General features: G+C 37.6%; 5 protein-coding genes across 9 annotated transcripts; 2 read left to right on the forward strand and 3 right to left on the reverse strand.

Annotated features, from left to right (window-relative positions):
- Nucleotides 1–455: 455 nt before the first annotated feature.
- On the reverse strand, nt 456–2,615 carry LOC130434698 (uncharacterized). Of its 3 annotated transcripts, none has more exons than XM_056764997.1 (4): nt 2,568–2,615; nt 1,937–2,027; nt 1,310–1,434; nt 456–1,101 (listed from the first exon to the last, which is right to left on the reverse strand). In XM_056764997.1, exons 3-4 carry the CDS (start codon nt 1,428–1,430, stop codon nt 542–544), a joined length of 681 nt encoding a protein of 226 aa, XP_056620975.1. In that variant the 5' UTR covers nt 1,431–1,434; nt 1,937–2,027; nt 2,568–2,615; the 3' UTR covers nt 456–541. The 3 variants fall into 3 exon arrangements, with proteins under 3 accessions (XP_056620975.1, XP_056620972.1, XP_056620973.1); XM_056764994.1 differs by having other exon boundaries at nt 1,937–2,080; XM_056764995.1 differs by having other exon boundaries at nt 1,937–2,007; nt 2,568–2,605.
- Nucleotides 2,616–3,251: 636 nt separating this feature from the next.
- paqr8 (progestin and adipoQ receptor family member VIII) lies at nt 3,252–6,788 on the reverse strand. Of its 3 annotated transcripts, none has more exons than XM_056764787.1 (3): nt 6,750–6,788; nt 6,168–6,253; nt 3,252–5,465 (listed from the first exon to the last, which is right to left on the reverse strand). In XM_056764787.1, exon 3 carries the CDS (start codon nt 5,421–5,423, stop codon nt 4,359–4,361), a length of 1,065 nt encoding a protein of 354 aa, XP_056620765.1. In that variant the 5' UTR covers nt 5,424–5,465; nt 6,168–6,253; nt 6,750–6,788; the 3' UTR covers nt 3,252–4,358. The 3 variants fall into 3 exon arrangements, with proteins under 3 accessions (XP_056620765.1, XP_056620766.1, XP_056620764.1); XM_056764788.1 differs by lacking the exon at nt 6,750–6,788 and having other exon boundaries at nt 3,252–3,581; nt 4,344–5,465; nt 6,076–6,299; XM_056764786.1 differs by lacking the exon at nt 6,750–6,788 and having other exon boundaries at nt 6,076–6,298.
- A 165-nt stretch (nt 6,789–6,953) lies between these two features.
- On the forward strand, nt 6,954–12,322 carry mcm3 (minichromosome maintenance complex component 3). The gene is made up of 17 exons (XM_056764358.1): nt 6,954–7,106; nt 7,288–7,400; nt 7,523–7,731; nt 7,812–7,942; nt 8,043–8,281; nt 8,455–8,563; nt 8,739–8,892; nt 9,000–9,131; nt 9,236–9,444; nt 9,537–9,711; nt 9,820–9,943; nt 10,127–10,277; nt 10,356–10,496; nt 10,900–11,006; nt 11,160–11,245; nt 11,343–11,427; nt 11,561–12,322. The coding sequence occupies exons 1-17, from the start codon at nt 7,032–7,034 to the stop codon at nt 11,757–11,759; spliced, it is 2,439 nt and encodes an 812-aa protein (XP_056620336.1). The 5' UTR covers nt 6,954–7,031; the 3' UTR covers nt 11,760–12,322.
- A 1,749-nt stretch (nt 12,323–14,071) lies between these two features.
- On the forward strand, nt 14,072–15,385 carry il17a/f3 (interleukin 17a/f3). Its single transcript, XM_056763765.1, has 3 exons — nt 14,072–14,170; nt 14,437–14,660; nt 15,145–15,385. The coding sequence occupies exons 1-3, from the start codon at nt 14,072–14,074 to the stop codon at nt 15,383–15,385; spliced, it is 564 nt and encodes a 187-aa protein (XP_056619743.1).
- Nucleotides 15,386–15,569: 184 nt separating this feature from the next.
- stmn4 (stathmin-like 4) lies at nt 15,570–19,381 on the reverse strand. The gene is made up of 6 exons (XM_056765417.1): nt 19,232–19,381; nt 17,835–17,888; nt 17,541–17,636; nt 17,217–17,422; nt 16,947–17,138; nt 15,570–16,695 (listed from the first exon to the last, which is right to left on the reverse strand). The coding sequence occupies exons 1-6, from the start codon at nt 19,338–19,340 to the stop codon at nt 16,636–16,638; spliced, it is 717 nt and encodes a 238-aa protein (XP_056621395.1). The 5' UTR covers nt 19,341–19,381; the 3' UTR covers nt 15,570–16,635.
- Between the last annotated feature and the right edge of the window lie 1,491 nt (nt 19,382–20,872).

The following is a 20,872-nucleotide window of genomic DNA, read 5'->3' on the forward strand; positions in this document are numbered from 1 at the left end:
CTGATGTCGGGGGATTATAAGCTTTCTTGTGTCAGCCGCAGACGGAGTTCATCCTCCAAAGGGGATTTTAGGTCTGGACAGCACAATGTTGGGTTTCAGTCATCCAGTCTCGAGGCACTGCGTCATGTGACTCGCATTGACCTACAATTACCCTGCCGTGGCTTGCTTTATTCATACCGTTGTATAAAGTTGCAGCAATGTTAGAACTGATACATTTATAAGGATGGAGGTTATGTAACAGCATGACATCTTTAAAGGTTATAATGCATGGTGCACGTTTTTATGCTTGTACAATGTAAATAAACAAAAAATGATGAATCATATCAAATATAAATAAAGACCAGTGAATTTTTTTATAATTCATACGCTTGTGTAACATACATACATGTTATGTAATAGCATGAACTGCTGGCAATAAAAACATCATACCTTGTAAAAGGTCATAAATACTAAGATATTTTAGAATGCATGTTTATTTTTAATGCTTGATGTGAATACATAAAAATATACAGTATGATGAATCATGAAAAACAGCATGATACTAGAAATGTTTATCTGGAATGGGAGGGACAGCCTCAGCGTTATCGATCATTTCATCCACTGCATATGTCTTTATCACAGCTTCTGTGTTTTTCAGATTTTTGGTTTCCCAGTTCACTGTGGCATAAACAGCAGTCGGTTCTGTACAAGTCAAACATCGGTCACTCAGAACGAGAGGCTGCTCCATTTCCCCGTTGTTTACAGGGTTATTGAGGGCTGTGTCTGAGTGATTAACATCAAGCTCCACCAGCTTTGGTATTATTGGGTAGGGTCTCTCACTATCCACTTCAGCTGTGTCAGACAGACGCAGTGTTGGAGGCTCACTGATATAATCATAAGGATTTTCCTCATTTAATTCAGTGTCCAGGACCGAGTATGTATGATCAGTTAGATCCTGGGTAGTTGGTATACATTCCTCACTGCAGGAAAAAATATTCCCACATTCCTGGCGATGAAATGAAGGCGTATGTCTCAGAGGCTCTATGTGAGCCGTGGGATCCGACGGAAGAGAAGGAAGTGATAGCGCTTTAAAACACTGTGGACTTGAGGTTCCCATAGAAACTGCAGGAATTTGACAAGGGGTAGAAATCAGCGCATGGGTGAAATGTGCATATGATTGACATGCATAAGGAGGAGATCAGAACAGTAAGAAAAGTAATAGGACAATATTACAATATCGACACATTAATGTACTGTCACTTTGTGGGTGCATATTAAGATAATTCTGAAATAAACAACATATAAAGAGTAATGTCAAGGTTACACCAACCATGTTCAAGCCTGTTTAGATTTCTGCCAAACTGCTCAGTAACCTCCGGTGCTTTCTCAGGTGAGTCTCTTACATTTTGTGTAAACGGAAGATTATTTTCCTTGTGTCTGTGGAAATGCATGTCACTGTCATGCATAAAAAGAGAAGTTGGTTAGACTGCTGGAAATATTTCAGAAACAACCCCATAAATTCTGTTAATATTTTACATGTTTTTGCATAATTTTTGCAAATGCTATCACTCAGCTGTCCATCGAAAAAGCACTTTTTATATGTTGACAAAGTGATCTCTCCGTCTCTAACATTAAAACAAACATTTAAAATAGCTTTTCACATTGTGACGTGGACACTTGAGCTACAAGTATATCTTCCCACAGGTTTCCTTGATCTAAACCTGCCAAAGCACATTCCATTGGAATCACCCATTGAATTTACTCAGTATTCTAATAATGTAAAATATGCATTTTATTCACACCCTTTTCCTGGGTGTGTTTTGAATGAGCAAAACATGAGCTAAAAATATGAATTCCCCCAAGAATCCTGGATTATTTCACTAGTTAGATTTGGATTGTTGCATGAAAGCCACAATCTTAAATACAATTGCGGACAAAAATTATGTAAATAACATACCTGTAACAGCCCGCACAAAGACTGTGGAGTGTAACAAATATGATGATGAAGAGCGCTGACACAATGCCAATCTGTAGGGAGGACGTACAGCCTGATAAGAAAACCATACCCTCTTCAACAGGTGCCATTCAATATCTCTAATGACTGTAACAACATGAATAAAAGGAAGCACTACATGAAAGTAAATATATCAGACACTAGGCTACATACATGGACACTGTTCTAAATAATAAAAGCATCCTATAATGTGTGATCACATTTGAGCAACTTGATGACTACAAAGGTGAGTACATGAATTCCAAGTCACACCTGTCTTTTTATGTCAACACAGACATATTTAACAATAACAAACATTTAAACATTTAACTTGAATATATAGATTTATGAAAAATACAAAAATATTACAAAGCAGTTTTTTACATAATTATTTATACATTTGAATAATTTGCCAAAAGTGAGCCACAATCACTGATAACATAAATTATAAAAAATATAATTATAAAATTATAAAAAATTATAAAAAAGTCATGTCAACCACTGCCCCATGTCATTGTGGATACTATATCAGGAAGAAATCTTCTATCAGTCCTACTTAAACAACGAAAAGGTGTAAAAGAAACAGTTCCCTTACCTCTTCCCTCAGATAAACGATCGTAGTTCCCATGTCATCTTGTTGCCCTCACTGTGTGTCAGTAGCAGGGCAGTAACAACACAGATGCTTGAGACAACTTCCTCATTCTGCATTCCACTCCATTGTGTTCATCGTTGTATTTTTTAATTCACTTTACTTGCCCTTTATAATTAATAAAAAGTATTTAAGGATGATTTTAAAAGTGCAATTACATTTGGATTTGAACTCTATCGTTTTGAATGATTTTTAAATGAAACAAACGAGTGACCGTGTTGAAATAGAGCTTTGCTGCCTCCTCGTGTAGAATGGTGGTATAACGAAAATACAACACCTTTTTATTTCTTATGTTAATTATCCTTATTAATTACACTAAGCAAAGCAACATGGAACGGAAGTTATATATTTACGTTAATTTCAGAATACATTTATATCACAGTGGGCCTATGCACACGAGCTGGTTTCACAACAGCATTACCTTATGATCCATGTTATCACAGAATTATTTAACAATTTGCTTGTGTGCTTCTATGCTACAAGGAACCATCAAATCTTAATTTCACACTTACCCAAATGTATCAGTAAGGTATTTCAAATCTAAGAATGTTCATTATGCATCGAGATAAAATGAAGACTGCAAACCATGTGAAATTCTGAAACTAAAAACTCACTAAACACGCATGGTAACACTTTTATTACTTCAGTATTTTATTGTAACACATTTAATATATAGAGGTACACGAGGTACAAGGTACCAAAGGTATAAATGTACATGGATTCATCTGATATTTCTACTCCATTGAGGTTGAAATGATTTGATTTGCTAAATAAAATAAATTTCATCATACAGTAAGCAGGTATATACATTTGAAAACATAATTTATTACTGATAACAAAGTTTGTTTTAGTTCGGAGGAAAGTAGAAAGTTTTGTTTAGTAGTTGGTATTTTTGAAGAGAGAAGAGCATGTTCCTGAGCAAATAGGAGTTGATCTGTTCCTGAACCACAACACCAATTCCTGTAAAACAAATCTGCTGACATTAGAATTAGATCATACTGGGTGCAAAATTAAAGTAACTTCTTTGTTCTTCACATCCCCCATCGTTGATGTTTGGATCAAATCCAGCTTTCCTCCTTAACTTGAATGTATCTGGCATACTGTCCTGGACTCCAAACTGTTTTCAAGTAAACAGGCCACTTATGCAAACTCACAGTATTGAATCTCAAAGGAATGTTGGCAAAGTGGTCAATTATCCTGAACTGTGAAGACATTTGTGGAAAAACCCACTTAGCATAAGTGCTCGCTTACATTTTTCATGCAAAAGTCAACTTAATACTTGGAAATTTGTAATATTTTAAATTAATTCATTACATCAATTTAATTAAGCAATTTAAACGTATTATCATAAGTTGCAGCAACTCACCACTGGACAAATTTAAAATAGTAAGTTGAATTGACTTGTAAAGCCAACTTGACTGTATTTTAAAAAAACTAATGCAGCAGAAAATTCTTTACAGTGTTTTTGATATTTAGTAAGTGAAATGTTTCTCCAAAGCATGAGATCAAATATCTGGGATTTCAAAATGTAATTATCATTGAGATTTGCAAATCTAAAGAAAGAATCATTATCAAAGTTCTGATAATAAACATGCTATTAATGACCACTGAAATAAATCGTATGATCAGAAATGGTTCTTGTGTATAAATAAAGTTTATGAGTTCCCTAATAAAAAATACATCTGTCTGAAAATGTAAACCAAGCAAAACGGTAAGTCCAACCCTTTAGTATTTTCTTCAGTCAGGTACTTTTCTCTTCAGCTGCTTCTGCACGGCTCTCCTCATGAGAGCTGCTGTCATAACATTGCACAACACCAACAGAAAGAAAGACCCTCCAGCCATTAAGATAAAGTGTTCTCCATGCAAGTCAACAACAGACCGCTGGTGCACCATAAAGTCTTTAACCATTGCCTCCATCTGACAAACAGTACTCATGGCCAGGAATATGTGGAAGATCTGATGACCATGGCCCACTATGTCACATTTCCCTGGAAAGAAGCTCTCTGGAATAGGGAAAGAAAAAAACAGAGCTGCTAACAAAAAAAACCCGACTTGTAGAGTGTGAAAGGTTAACGCTGGCTCATCCCAAGATCTGTTGGCTAGACGGTGAGCTACGGGGCTGATGTCTAATATGTATGCCAGGCTGGTGGGAACGATCTGACAGATCTTCCTGCAGAATGGGTACGGACGTCTATAACGGAATTTGGCGAAGCAGCAGCTAGCACAAGACAGGCAGGCGAGCACCGCGGCACCCGGCAGGAACACGTTGCCCAACGAGCTCCGTCTCCATTCAGGCTCGGAACAATAAAAGTAGTGGCCTAACGAACAGCCATATTGGTAAACCGCCACTCCGATGTAGTCCAGAAAGAAGAGGGAGTAATGAGTCAGCTCGGAGTGCGACTGGAGCAGGTGGGCGGCCACGCTGCAGGTTAGATAGCCAAGTGAGGACAACGTGTACAAAAAAAGCGGCAGAGAGGCCACGTTCAGAGTCAGCTCCCACGTCCACGCAAAGACTGAAAAGTGTAGTAGGACGGCAGGGATTACCAGCAGGTGTGTCCACACATTGAGCAACTCATTGTGGCGCTGGAAGAGACTAGAGAAGTAGTTCCTCAAGTCCTGATTGACAGGACGGTAGCCTGACAGGATATAGGGCTCGCGGAAGAGGCTGGGCACATCGGAGGCGAGCACGGTGGCCTGGGGTGAGGGAAGAGAGGGTAACCAGCTTGACAGGCGTGGTAAATTACCCAGCCGCTGTATGCTCAATGTAAGTGAACCTAACCGACCCAAAACTCCACTTGACATGGTGACTGTGAATGGCAATGGCAGCCAGTGCAGGCTTTAATGCTGCAAAGAGAAGCAGAATAAAATGAGGGCGTGTGATATTAACAAAACAGTGTTACATGATTCATACCTCAGCCCGACAAAGAGCCAGTTCTTGCTAAACTAATGCTCTTACAGCTGATAAGTTAAGAACTGGTCGTGTTGCATTGTTCATTGTGTTTACCAAGCGCCAAGATTGTTCTCGCATATATTGCTCCAAATTTATAATCTCTCAGGTCCACAAAATTTAGAGACAATGTCTATCAAAACCTGCTAACATTTACAGCAATTTGGGTATAGGTGTTTAGAAATGTTCTATTTAAATCCAGAAAAGATTCAGCATTCTCTGAACATCTATACCTTTCAGCCATATTATCTGCTACCACACCTTAAGTAAAGCCATACATTTCTAATCAAAGCTTATGAAAAAAGTAAATTTTCCTACATTTTGTATGTTATTTATAAGTAGTTAACAGTATATTCGTTATATTCGTCACATATGCATGATCTAGTTTTGTGAAAGTGGAAATGATCATAACACACAAGAGCAAGAACATCTAGCAAGGCACATACATTGATGCATTAACTTTCTTTCATTTAATTTATAAAAAGAAACGAACAAACAACTCCTTACCCTTTGAATGTAGCTCCTCTCCTCACATACCATTTTAAAAAATGACTGAGTTACATGTCAACATAAAGAATAAATCTGTGTATAAAACTTACGCATTTTTGCCCTCAGTAACCGTGACTGTCAGTGTCAACTGAGCGACCTGTTGTGCCGGCTCTTCTTGAGTTTGGGCGGGGTTACACTATAGAAAAGGGACTCAATCACTTGTCCAAATAGAGAGGTTAAGATTTAACTTCAGTACCGTCATTTATTGTAATATACGATTATGTGTAACATCATTAACACTTTAAAATACATTTTAAATACATTTAAAATGATTCATTGAACATACAAAATTATAAAATCAGCCAAGATAAGCAAATAATAAAGTTGTACCGGAATATTACCAAGACATTACACAAAATAAGAAATATAAGAAAAGGATAAACTACGAAACAAAAATGTAATGCAATGACTCATTACAGAGATCAGCCACTAGGTGAGCTCCAAGGCACCGATAAATGACAGTCTCGACATTGAACTCTTAAAAAAGGGTCCTCAAGTGTGACCTGTCAAATGTTTTTACATTTGTGATGTTGTATTTTAAAGAATGAATGCCGTTTTAAAATATAGTGACTGAAAACCAGAAGGCATGGCGTTAAAATCGGCTTGTTTACTTTGTTACAACCCTTATACACCACAGAAAAACCTCTTCCCTATTCACGCATGCCATGAACAGCTTCTTTTCCCGCGAAAAACTACGAGGGGCTGGGCTAATGTTCAATGTACGTGACATGTGATTGGGTGTCGCAGTCTAAGAAGCAGAACGTAATGACGCGACCCGGTGTTTCTACCAATCAACGTTCGGATTCGCTCTGTGGCTCGCAGACTGGCGCGAAAACGACACAACAGTGCGGCGGTCTGCACGAGGAGTTCTGCTTGTGGCACATTCTTTACGTTTTTAAAACAATAATAGAAAAATGGCAGCTGAAGTTGTAGACGATCATGAAATGAGGGAGGCTCAGCGGGATTATTTGGATTTTCTTGACGATGATGTAAGAATAACGTGTTTATTTTGGTATTATAAAGTTAAAAGTATTGAAGCTGGTGCCTTGTAACGTTACTGTAACAAAGGCCCGCTCGATACAATTATTTTACCTTAACGTCAAATGTTCTTTTATATGCGTTTAAAATAAGTCGTGTTTGATGACACCTTTGTGTTCACTTTGTTAACAGCAAGATCAGGGTATTTACCAGAGTAAAGTACGAGATATGATCGGGGAGAACAGATCCAGACTCATTGTGAACATCAACGACTTGCGCCGCCGCAACGACAAGCGAGCAGCTAAGTATGAGTTTTAACTTGTTAACCTTTTTTCTGTAACTCTGTGTCTATATAACACGCTCTAACATAAAAGATTGAAAATAAAGAGGTTTAAATATGTGATTGGATTTTCTTTGAAACGAACAGGCTTCTAAGCAATGCATTTGAGGAGCTTCTGGCATTCCAGCGTGCCCTGAAAGATCTGGTGGCTTCAATAGATGCCACATACGCCAAACAGCACGAGGAGTTTTTCATCGGCCTGGAGGGAAGCTTCGGCAGTAAGCACGTCTCCCCTCGTACCCTGACCTCTCGCCTGCTGGGTAGCATGGTGTGTTTGGAGGGCATTGTCACCAAATGTAAGTCCTGCCATCTAAAAAATCGTACATATTCAATACAGAGTGTTATTAACATTTCTTTTTTCTCTTTGTATTTACAGGTTCTTTGGTGCGTCCTAAGGTAGTCCGCAGTGTGCACTACTGCCCAGCTACTAAGAAGACTTTGGAACGCAAGTACACAGATTTGACTTCTCTGGATGCTTTTCCTTCAAGTGCCATCTATCCCACCAAGGTACCATAACCTGCTTGATTAAAAAGACGTAGATACTTGTGCTCGGAGTTCAAATAGTTATTCAATGAAATGTTTGCTCTTTTGTTTGTGCTGTATTCAGGATGAAGAGAATAATCCACTGGAGACCGAATTTGGTCTGTCCGTTTATAAGGATCACCAGACCATCACAGTGCAGGAGATGCCTGAAAAAGCCCCTGCGGGTCAACTGCCTCGCTCCGTGGACATCATTCTGGACAACGACCTGGTGGATTCTATTAAACCAGGGGACCGTGTCCAGTTGATCGGCACCTACCGTTGCCTGCCTGGCAAAAAGGGCGGGTTCACATCAGGCACATTCAGGTATAGCTTAGTGTCCCTTTTGAATCATCTGTTCTGTTTTAGACGATTAGCCATTATAATATGTCTTTTAAGCACCAGAGCTATTTTTAAATGTTTGATTTTATTTATCATCATGGGCTGAGTAAGCCTTGGCAATGCATTGAGTTGACGTCTGTTTCCATGTTTTTGTTCAGGACAATTATGATCGCCTGTAATGTGAAACAGATGAGCAAAGAAATCACACCCTACTTCTCTGCCAGTGATGTGGCCAAGATTAAGAATTTCTGCAGAACTCGTTCAAAGGTTTTATTCTTTTATTGATTATAAATGGACTCAAATATGCAACATATTTATTACTTCATGACTTTAAAACCACTTTCATTTAGTTAATTTAGACTAGCAACTTGCATGCATGCATGTGATGTATCAAATATATGAAAACTATTACGTTCATTATATTTTTTTTTTATCTTTTCAGAATTTGTTTGACCAGCTGGCTCGTTCCTTGGCACCTAGTATTCATGGTCACGAGTACATAAAGAAGGCAATTCTGTGCATGCTTCTAGGAGGGGTGGAGAAGGTTTTGGAGAATGGCTCACGCATCAGAGGAGATATCAACGTGCTTCTTATAGGTATGCATGTGGTGAGACATTTGACATTTGAATAAATGTGAAGAATTCATATTGTCCATATTAATTTTACTATAGTTTGATCGTCGTCTTACCCTCTTTTTTTTCAGGTGACCCCTCGGTGGCCAAATCTCAACTGCTTCGATATGTCCTGCAGACTGCTCCTCGTGCCATTACCACCACAGGCCGAGGCTCATCAGGTGTAGGTTTAACCGCGGCTGTAACCACAGACCAAGAGACAGGTATTGAGATTTAAACGAGTGCTCTGATTCACTCACTAGATATATCAGACAAGATGTGTAAGTTCTAAGCATTCAGTCATAACCTCAGTCTGCTTGATTTTCAGGTGAGCGGCGTCTAGAGGCCGGTGCCATGGTGCTGGGAGACAGAGGGGTGGTGTGCATCGATGAGTTTGATAAAATGTCAGATATGGATCGCACAGCTATTCATGAGGTCATGGAACAGGGTCGCGTCACCATCGCCAAGGCTGGCATTCATGCCCGGCTTAATGCCCGCTGTAGCGTCCTGGCAGCTGCCAATCCTGTGTATGGCCGGGTAAGTGTTGATGAAAAAATAGTTATTTATATGTTGGGGAGATTTGTTTCAATTTCCTTTTGTGTAATTTCTGTTACTTTCTTTGAACGCAGTATGATCAGTACAAGACCCCAATGGAGAACATAGGTCTGCAGGACTCCCTGCTGTCTCGTTTCGATCTGCTGTTCATCGTCTTAGATCAGATGGACCCAGAACAGGACCGCGAGATCTCGGACCACGTGCTGCGCATGCACCGCTATAGAGATCCCCGTGAGCAGGATGGAACTGGTAATGGCTAATGCATAGATAAAGATATAAATGTTATAAAATGTTTTAATGTATAATAAGAAGTGTAGTGTCAGTTATTTTTTGTAAGCAAATTTGTGTATGTTTTAGCTTTAGCTCTTGGTGGTGCAGTGGATGCATTGGCCACTGAAGACCCTGATGCTACTCAGGAGGAAGAGGAGCTACAGGTGTACGAGAAACACAATCTACTCCTTCATGGAAGCAAGAAAGCAAAGTATGTGAAATAATCTGCCCTCTGTTTTATTTGAAACACAATCTGGGCTAAATTAAACCATGTGGTTTGCTTTTTTTGTAATTACATTGCTTCAAAGTATGATTTGCGTTTCAATTTTATGATTCACAATCTTAAAGCAGACATAAATCCTTACTACAATTAAATGTTGTGTTTTCTTTTTAGGGACCGGGTGGTGAGTAAAGAGTTCATGAGGAAGTACATCCACGTTGCCAAGGCGATTTCTCCTGTGCTAACCCAAGAGGCAGCCAATCACATCGCAGAGGAGTACTCAAGACTGCGCAACCAGGACCAGATCGGCTCTGACATTGCACGGGTAAATAGAGACAAAATTCGTCTAAATGAAGGCTGAACATGAACTCTGATTTGAGCTTTAATGTGTTCTGTCCTTCAGACGTCACCTGTCACCGCTAGGTCCCTGGAGACTTTGATCCGTCTGTCTACAGCTCATGCCAAAGCTCGCATGAGCAAAGCTGTGGAGCTGCTGGACGCAGAAGTTGCTGTTGAGCTTGTGCAGTTTGCTTATTTCAAGAAGGTTCGTCGGTCTAACTATCTAGTTAAAGGGATGGTTTACTCAAAAATAAACATTTATTCACTCTCATGTCATTCAAAACCGGTATAGGACTCTTTCTTCTGTGGAATGCAAAGATATTCAGAAATGCCTCTTTGGTTTTGTGTCCATACAAAGCAAGTCAATGGTGTCCAGTGTTGTTTGGTTATCAGCGTTCTTTAAAATCTCTTGTATTCTGCAGAAGAAAAATTCATACATGATTAGAATGACACAACGATGAGTAAATGAAAGAATTGTTGTTTCTAGGGATGTTTTAGCTGATATGTGGATTATTGTCCAATCTTAGACTTTGAGTTCTTCCCATAGGCTAATATCTGATTTAAATGCAAAAAAGATCCAAATAAAATTTTCACTCCTGTCTCTTCAGGTTCTAGAGAAGGAACGCAAGCGCTCTAGGAATGCAGAGCAGGATGTGGCTTCAGAGGATGAAGAGGAGGATGAAGCACCAGAGACTCCCAGACAGCAAAATAAAAGGTGCCCTATTATACTTTGGTTTCTATATATTTTTTTTTTTTGCGTTAAATCATTGTCATGGACACATTGGCCTCCTGATGAATGAGAGCACACGGCCTCCTAGTGGCCAGCTGAGGGAATGAAATTGTCTAATAAATGTTCTTTGTCCTGTAGGAGGCGACATACTCCGAGCAGATCATCACAGGGCAGTGAAACATATGATCCCTATGACTTTAATACAGCGACTGATATACCAGAAAGTAAGCTAAACCTTTGTCTTTTATATTCAGGAAAATACAAATGTCTTTAGTCAAAACTAAGATGCAGTTTGATTTATATAAAATATTTTGTTTTTAGTTCAATCCCCGGCTCCTGCAACAGAGAGTGAGGAGCCAGTAGAAACAGCTGATCAGAATGGACACACGGCGTTATCTGCTGACAGGTGGGAGTTTTTACCTACTGAGATTCTGTTTGTTTTATACTCAGAATTTTAAACCAGAAACTAGATCTCTAGGAATTGCTTCTGATTGTATTGAATGCTGTAGATCTGACATACTTATGTCTTTTTGTTTTAGGCTGAAGGTATTCAAAACCACATTGTCAGATGTGTTCCACACTGCTCATGCCCAGTCTATGGGCATGATCGGTCTGATGGAAGGCATCAACAAGAGCTGCCCATCACCGTTCAGTGAAGCGGAGGTTCGTGCTGCCCTTAACACCATGCAGGATAACAACCAGGTTATGGTGGCTGATGACATCATCTTCCTTATATAAATTATTATAAGGATTTTTTTGAATAACAAAAGACTTGAAATTGAAGATTCGAGTGAGGATCTATTTTGGAAGATTTGCAACATACATGCAATGTTGATTTTCTTTTTATACAGATCTGTACATGCATTCAAATGCATGTTTTTCCAAAAACAAAATGTCGCTGCACATCAAATTTTTACAGTAATCTGTATTTGTTTTTATAAACTTAGAGCTAAATGGATGTGCATTGTTTTGGTTTCAACATAACATTGTGTTCTCGATTATTTTACTTTTGTGCATAAATCTTTGTTTATTTTAAAAAGAGGTTAGAGCAGTGTCTTTTTTACGATTTAACATGTAAATATTGCTTTATTTTTCAAGCAAAGACTTAATTGAAAGACCTGGAAAAGTATGTTATCAAAATAATCTTTATCAGTGTAGGTTAAAATGGAGTTGCCCTGTTTAGTGGTGCACAGGTTTGAGACCTCATGACTGTGTTTGTTTATTGGCATGATAATGTTTATCAAAACATTTCACATTATGATTTGTATAAAAATGTCTGTCAATAAAAATCTACAATTTTGTTTTGAAGAATGTTACGTTTTTTTCCCTTTTTTAAACCTGTATGACTTTCTTCTGAAGAACACAAAAGATACTTTGATGAATGTTGGGAACAGAAAACCGGTGGTCCCATTGACTTGCATTGGTTTGGTGTGTTCATACAATAGAAGTGAATAAGGACTAGTGTTTTTTGGCTCCCAACATTCTTTAAATTCTTTTTGTTTTGTAGAAGAATTAAAATCATTCAGGTTTTAATCGTCAAGAGGGTAAGTAATTGATGGAAGAATTTCAATGTCATCATCTTTATATCTTAAAAACCAAATCACTGCTTTGTTGCGTAACCACGTAACCTCAAGCAATTTGTGGTTCTTGATCATCGTAGCTAATCTTTCAGTTTAGTGTGGGCATTATCTGTCTGTATCAGTATGACTAAATCATCTCATGGATGCCATACATGGAGCAAATGTTTTTATAAAACTGGTGCATCTCCTATATAGTTATATATGCTAAAGCATTTGCATTCTTTAAAATGTTACATGTTTCATTCCAAGCTCTTCAAAGTGGTTCACAATCTTTTTGAACATGTATAGCAGACAAGTACCCTATAGTGGTTAGTGATGTTCATATTTGGTATGTTTTCTATTAACCGTATCTGCCTGGTTAAAAACGTTGCACCTTTTATTATATAGTTTGATTGCTTTGGTTTGATTACGGTTTATAGGTTGATTTGACAAACTTATGCAGGATTTCCATCCAGAGTTGCTTTCATTTTAGGCCAGAATTATATTATAGTGTCATAATTTCCACAACCGCAGGATACGGGATCTGCCAACAAGATTGAGAAATGATACACTGCATCAGATCCGGGTGAACACATAATTTCCGGATGAAGCATATTGATCGTGGCACTAATACAATAATAGGCTTTTATTTAAATTCAAACTGGGACTTTTTGGGCCAGACAAAAATGATGGTGATGCTTTAGAGATCTGCAACTCGGTGTTTAAGTCAGTGCAACAGCACTACTTCTCAGACCTTACAACCTTTAACATGCCATTGAGTTTCCATATGCGCTTGTTAAAACATTTCTAAGAATGACTCAGGAGATGTTATCATATGCTTGTGGTTGTGCTTTGTGTTCGTACTTGTTGTGTTACAAAAACTAAATCAGCACTTTAGTGACCTGAATTGAGTATGGTGGGGGAGTACAAGAACCTTGTGTGTCTGAACCCACAAACAAATACTTGCAGTAGCTACATTTGAAGGAATTTCCAACATATGAGTGAATTGATGCACAGCCCAAAACAATTTGCTCAGTTATGCAGTTATGCATTGTTAAATATTTTTAGTAGTATACCTTAGACAGCATGCACGACAAGACAATAATTGATTTTATTTCCGGAAACATATATGTACTTTAAATAAAAGTATCTGCCAAATGCATGTATCTAAATGAAAAACAAAAATGTATTTTCTGAAATCAGAACTTTCAACAAGGGCCATGTGAAGTTTTACTTATCATATGGGTCACTTTTTAAAACCAGACAGAATAAGCACCCCAAACGTCTTCAACGCATCCTGTAAAAGCTGTTGACCCACATAAAGTGCACCTCTGTTTTACCAGAGTTTAAATTTAGTTACACAAAGGTCAACCAGTCTGGGATGAGTTTCGATGTTTATAGATGAGTATGTGATGACTACCTGCTTCACATGGATCTTTCTTTATCTACGTCAAGATCAGAGAGTTTACAAACCCATAAAACCAAAAGCAGATGCATGGCCCTCAAACACTTGTGTGGGCTGTTAATGCTTCAGACAACCTCAAGAAGAGCGACCAGGACATTGCCATTATGAAGATGCAGCTTCCACTGGTATGTCACTAATCTTATACTAGCTAAATAATTGCAAAAATTCTTTGTACCAATGACTAGATGCTTGATTGTATTTTCCATAATAAGAAGAATTTAAACGAAAAATAAGGTCATAAAATTTTAGAATTTTGTAATTTCCAACTTTATATGTTCATGTAGCGATGTATTTAAACTTGAATGTGCAATATCTTTTACGATGTGCAATGTTGGATTGTGATGTTTAATTCATCAGGCTGCAGTAATCTACTCTGTCTACATCTCCTCAGGCTTTCAGAGCGATGCTGCTGCTGTACCTGTTTGCCCTTTTACTGGGAGCGGAAGTTTCTTCTGGGAAAAGATCTCAAAAACACAGAAGATTGAAAGGTTCAGACACTGGACGTAAATCCAGAGGCTCAAAGAAAGGACTGTGGGTTTCTATGGATTCAACTCTGAACATCTCCACTCTTATCCCTCCGTCTCCAAGCAGGTCTTTGTCACCATGGACATATGTGTGAGTATTTTTTTGGATAAACCTATGACCTCATTTGTTTTACATGTTATGTGGTATTATCTTACATGCTGGTGTGTTTGATTTGTGCAGATCAAGAATGTAAATTTGAACAATGTATAGAAGGTCTAAGTGAAAGCAATTTTTTGTAGGTCCCTCATTTTAAAATTGTTTATATAATGTTAGATTTTCAAACTATAGAAAAATAAATACACAAATTAGAACGTTGCTATATGTGATTTGTTTTAGGCGAGAGTTTGAAAGTCAGATTTAATATTAATATTTTGTGTCTATATATTTTTGTATCTATTTCTTTTTTAGCAATTATAGAAAAAACACGTAAAGCGACGTTAGAAGTAATTGTCAATTTTGAGGGACAAACCAGTTTGGGATTTGAATATAAAAACTTGATGCAGTGATTTACCATTATAGAAAATAGCTGTTCTGTCAACTGGTCTAAATCTCTCTCTTTCTCTTTTTAACTCAGGATTTCCTATGATGATTCACGAATCCCTATGCAAATATCTGAAGCGAAATGTGAAAAAAGAGGCTGTTTAATGAAAAATGGTGAGGAAGATTCAGGGTTGGAGTCTCAACCCATCCAGTATCAGATCCATGTGCTGAAAAAAGTGAAGCACAAAAACAAGAGCTACGCCCTTAAACTGGAAAGTAAAGTTATTACTGTGGGCTGTACGTGTGTTTTACCCGTTTTTGTTCCACAGAAATAGTTTTGTGCTGTTCTTTATTATGTACTGTTACATTATTGTATTCATCTGCATAGATACAGCAGTCTTCTATTGCATTCTCTTCCTCAGCTTTGAATAAATTATAATATTTACTTGATTCCCTATTTCCTCTGTTAGTTTTGTTATCATTTTGACTTGAGCACACAGACACAACACAAATAAAATATTATTTGGTTAAGAGAAGCATTTATTTGACTATATTAAACAAGAAACTTTAGTCATGTGGGCATTATAAACACAGAGAGAAAGAATAGGTTCGATTTTCTCACATGATCTGGCCGATTGAAGTCAATACTTATCTTTCACATAAAACGGTACATTTTGCCAACATTACCAACACAAACCGCATCACTTTTATTTAACAAGTAATATAAATAAAGACAATCAAGAAAATGTGTTGACATGCAAAGTGCACCATTCACATCTAAAGCTGAGGAACATTCAAAGTACTAAATCTCTTTTTGTCATTCTCTCAAACCTGAGAAATTCATTCTTCATTTCTAAGATGCAAATACAAACATAATACATGAAAAATCCTAATGTGCTTTTGAGTTGTGCTTAAAGTGTCACTGTGCTCCAGTCTAGATCTCGTTTTTATATGCATCTAGAATGTGTTAGTATACAGCTGTATATGTAATATTGTATTTGCAAAGTATCGATCCATTGCTTGATATATTGTATAGTCATGCCTGTATGTTTTATTGAGCTAAGAAATCCTGTTGATTATTAAATGATATCAGTAAATATGTACAATCAAACCATCAGTACATGGAATATGTTTTACGGATGACGTCAGATGTAGTTTGTGGTTGTCTTAACATTCATCTGTTCCGATTATGGAGTTTATAAAAAAAGCATCTCTACATTGTTTTGTCATTTTCACCTCTCCGTGTCATTTCAAAAGATCTGTTTGGTAGACACTTTTCATTCATCTGGTATAAATCTTTGTCCTCCATCAAGCGAAAGACACCCTTAGTGCACCTTGCATTGTCATCCAGAAGATGTTCTTTTTTTTCTTAATTCTTATTTTTTTAAATCTTTTAATAGTTTGTAATAACATTAAATAGTTTTGGAACCCACAAAAGTTTAGTGTTGCATCTTGTCATTATTAATGTCCTCTACATTCCCTTTATCGAGATGTATTGGTTCCCATTTACTTGTTCTCAACGGTTCTGCCTCCGTATCTCTCTTTCCTTGTCAAGCCAGAGCAGTCTTGTTCAGAGGGTGCTCCTCTACCGACAGGCCTCTTCTTTCAGTTCTTTGTTCTTCCTCACCTCCTCTGCGTGTTTGTCCTAAAGAGACACAGAAGAAAGCTTGCAACGGGTGTTCGTGCATAGAGTTGTGCCTGAGGGAGGCTAAATAAAGCAGCATAAACTATGCGGTGAAACAATCCCCCATACGCTTATGCAATATTCATACTGATTCTAAAGTTAGAATGAGAAAGAAGCTCAGGTGCATGCAACCGCCAAAACATTTGTGGAAATGTAAACCAGTTTCTATACATTTATACAACTATATACACTGTAGTGTTCACGGTTTGTACCTTTTCCTGCAGTCTCTCCAGCATGGCTGCAAGCAAAGCCTCACGGTTCTCTTTGTTGGCCTCCATCTTCTGCTCCAGCTTCTCTTTAGCGTTCTTGATGAAGTTGTTGTTCTCCTCGAAGGCCTTCTGGATGACCACTCTCTCGTGCTCCCTCTTCTCAGCAAGATGTTTTAGCATCTCTCCTTCCTGGCACTGTAGAGAGGAATACAATCGTGCATCAGTTTTCCAAGTCAAATCAATGCCAGTGTGCGTATATGTGTGAATTCGAACCTTCCGCCTCTCCTCGGCTGCTTCCAGCTTCTTCTGGATTTCTTCCAGGGAGGGGTCCTTACGCTGAGGCATGGATGTGTTGAGGTCTGGTGCACCGTCAAAGGAGGGAGGTTTCAGGATCACCTCAAACGCTTGGCCCGAGGTCCGCTTGTTCAGCTCGATGACCTCCATATCTTTGATCACGCACCAGTTGAGATCCACTGCATCTTTAAAAAACCATATTGGTTTAATATGCATCCATAATGGTTTATTGAGGGTGTCATCAGACGTTTACCACTAGTGGTAGATAAAAGGAGATTTGTCTATGACTATAAAGTTATTTACCTTCAGTCTTGTGTGTGGGATTTTCGGCAGGGTTTGAGTTGATGCAGGAGCACAAAAAGGACACTAGAGGGAGCTCCTTTATCTTCTCTCGATATGCTGCGAGACAAATAAAAGCACATTTTTTGTGTTTGTGGTAAAACAACATTTTCTCTTTGTTGACCAAAGTTTAACCATGAAATTTGTAGTAAAAGAAAAAAGTAATACAAGTGATAGGCAAACAAAAAAAGCATGCTTACTTTGCTATTAGATTAGTAATATTATTAATTACATCATATCTGTATATTTGCAGCTTACCTGCCAGGGTCATGTTTATATTTTGCTGTTGGTAGCCTTCAACCATTAATTGTACTGATCAGAGAGAGAGAGAGAGAGAGAGAGAGGGAGAGAGAGATTCAAATAAGAGTCCAAAAAATTCATACATTTAAATTAGCAGCAAATGTTATTTTCATTTTGATGATTGAAAGTGTGGGGAAAAAATTATATTTTAAATAAAAACGTAATATTTATAACAAATAACAATAGTAAAAAATGTGGTTAGAAACACATTCCAATTGAAAACAAATCAATGTAACTGTGTAAATATTTGAATGCACATTCATTGTAAATGAGACGTGTCTGAGAGGCACCAGTTATATACTGATGCTTAGAAAGCAGCATGAATTCAGATGAGGGCAGCAGGGAGTGTCACACACAATATCTGTATTGTTACTCCTCCATCAGACTGTCTGAAAGTTGTCACTCACCACCATTCAACAAAACAATACAGACAGGCGATACAAAGACAAGCTCACAGTCTTCAAAACATCATTTCAAAAAGCGAAAACACTAGACGTGATGTTTAATATCCTTCCTGAAATCTACAAAAATATAAGAGCCCATAAAAAATGGTTGTCTGGGCGGTTACCTGGTACATGCCCGTCTCACAAAATAATCATGCGTAACACGTGAGAGACCACATAGGAGAAAGTCCTTGCCCTGCCCTATTCACACAAACACATTCGCACACACTACTGCCCATACATACACGCCTAAACGTTTGGATCAATAACCACATCGTCCATGCTCGGTTGTTTATTTACAGAATGACAGACGAAGATACACGGAGGTTAACAGTGTCAAAGCAACCTCACGGATCATATTTAAGTCTATCAACAATCTATTGTCATTATACAACAATGGGTCTGGTCACTATATTCACACATCACTGCTATAATTAGTTTTTTGATCTGACCTCATTACATAATGCTAAACTGTTGCCCCTAATGGCACACGTACATTACAGAAGGCCTCAAATGATAATGACAAAATATAATACCAATGAGCAAAAAACAACCTTACTTGAATCCTTAAGTACTGCAGTCAGGGCGTAACTGTGTGTTAGTGCTTATATACTGATTTGAAATGATGGAATGACATAATCTTACTCATGCATTCCTGAATTATGTCTAGTATCTAATAACACAATGGCACATACCGTAACTTTACAAACACACAAATTTACAGACACCTTGCCAATGCATTCTCATTTTCATGCATACAAAAGTTGCACTGCATATTATTGATGGGAGACACAGCGTGATATAAGAACACTGAGTTCCCATTAGATTTACTCATTTCATATGAACTAAACTTAATCTTTTAGTTACAGCAATCAATGATAACAGAGCACAGCCAGTATTCTCCACACTTACCTTCTCTTCTCGATGAGATGTCCGTTTTCTCCTCCTCTCTCTCTCTTTTTGTATTTCTCTCTTTTACAGTCCTGTCTGCAGCTCCTCGGATACAAGAGCTCAGCAGCATCAGCAGCACTACCCCTCCTACCACATGACATCATCTTCCAGTTCTGCCATTGGACGAGGTGAGTGGCAGAGCATGGTGGACCAGCACTTCTCTATCAAAGAGAACGATAGGGTGTTAACTCTTTGTGTTTTAATGCAGGTGTCAATTCCAAGTATAAAAAGGGGTGTTCTCCAGCACGTAGATGATGAAAATAGTCACTTCACAAAATAGTTTTGTATGAGATTTCTATTCTGTTGGACTATGATGTTAAAATGATCAGCACAAGACTAATTAGTACAAAAACAATAAAAGGTTAAATTAATATTAATAAATCAATTAATATTAAGTAAATAAAGACTAATGATAATTATTATTATTTGCATCACAATCACGTTCCAAAAAACATCCAAAAAAATAAAAACAAAAGCAATAGCATATCATATGTTACTTATGACATATGATAATGTATTCATGTAATGGGTGTGTCTTCATACTAGACTGCAATACAATTAAAACAGAATCATTCTGATGACAGGAATAATGTAAGCAACAGCGTATCCTGTAATGACGAAGACACTGACTGAAAACAGAGATGTATCATCACCAAAAAATAGATGATGTGATTTAGACTTCATAGCCAGTAACTGGCATCACGGTTTGTACTGGATGTAGCATGCCTTATTTTTTCACTGCATAAAGTGTAGTGGTGCTAAAAGTCTAAGATCACATTGAAGAAATTTATTTTTCTTACAGAAACAGTTAAAACCGTAAGAAATGAACCGTAACTTTAAAGTGTTATGCAGATAATAAACGATCTGTATTTAATTGAAGAAATACAAAATATTTAACTTCAGTAGCGATCACAATCCTTTGGAACCCTTTGTATGATAAATTTTATATTCTCAATCACAGTTAAATCAGAACCTCCCCACGAGGTGTGACAAAATTGGATTTGAAAAGGAAAAAAGGCCTATTTCAATAAGCTTTGTGTCCATACTTCTTGTAATGTAAATTCAGAATAAAACAACAACAACTGAATTTGAACAGTATGGCCATCTAAAACAGCACCAGACCATGTGCCGGTCGCTTCTCGAGGATTGTATTTTAAACTTTCTGGCCATTCCTGCTTTAAATTGTTCTAAAAATTCCAACTTTCTAAAAACATAAGCTGCTTTTTTACTACATATTTGTACAAATAACATGTATGAGTCACTCAGGTAGAGCTGTAAATATATAATCTGACATCATCCTTTTGCTGACTTCACCCACAAACATATTGATCCTATTCAACCAACCAAATCACATCTTGAAATCCAATAAACTGTCTTTCTGTGAATGATGACGCTGTTTTAGTATTTACAATTCTCATATTCAGTAGACTACATCTCTCGGACACATTTCATACTGTCACATCGTCTGTCTGGCTGATGTGTATTCACTCTTGTTTTTATACATTTTTTGTTTAGGTTTAATCCGAATCAGAGAGATGCAACAAACAGAGTATTGCAGAGTAGAAAATAATAGAGAGTTAGAAAAGAGAGATAGAACCAGAT

The sequence above is a fragment of the Triplophysa dalaica genome, chromosome 13, assembly GCF_015846415.1.
Source record: "Triplophysa dalaica isolate WHDGS20190420 chromosome 13, ASM1584641v1, whole genome shotgun sequence".
NCBI lineage: Eukaryota > Metazoa > Chordata > Actinopteri > Cypriniformes > Nemacheilidae > Triplophysa > Triplophysa dalaica.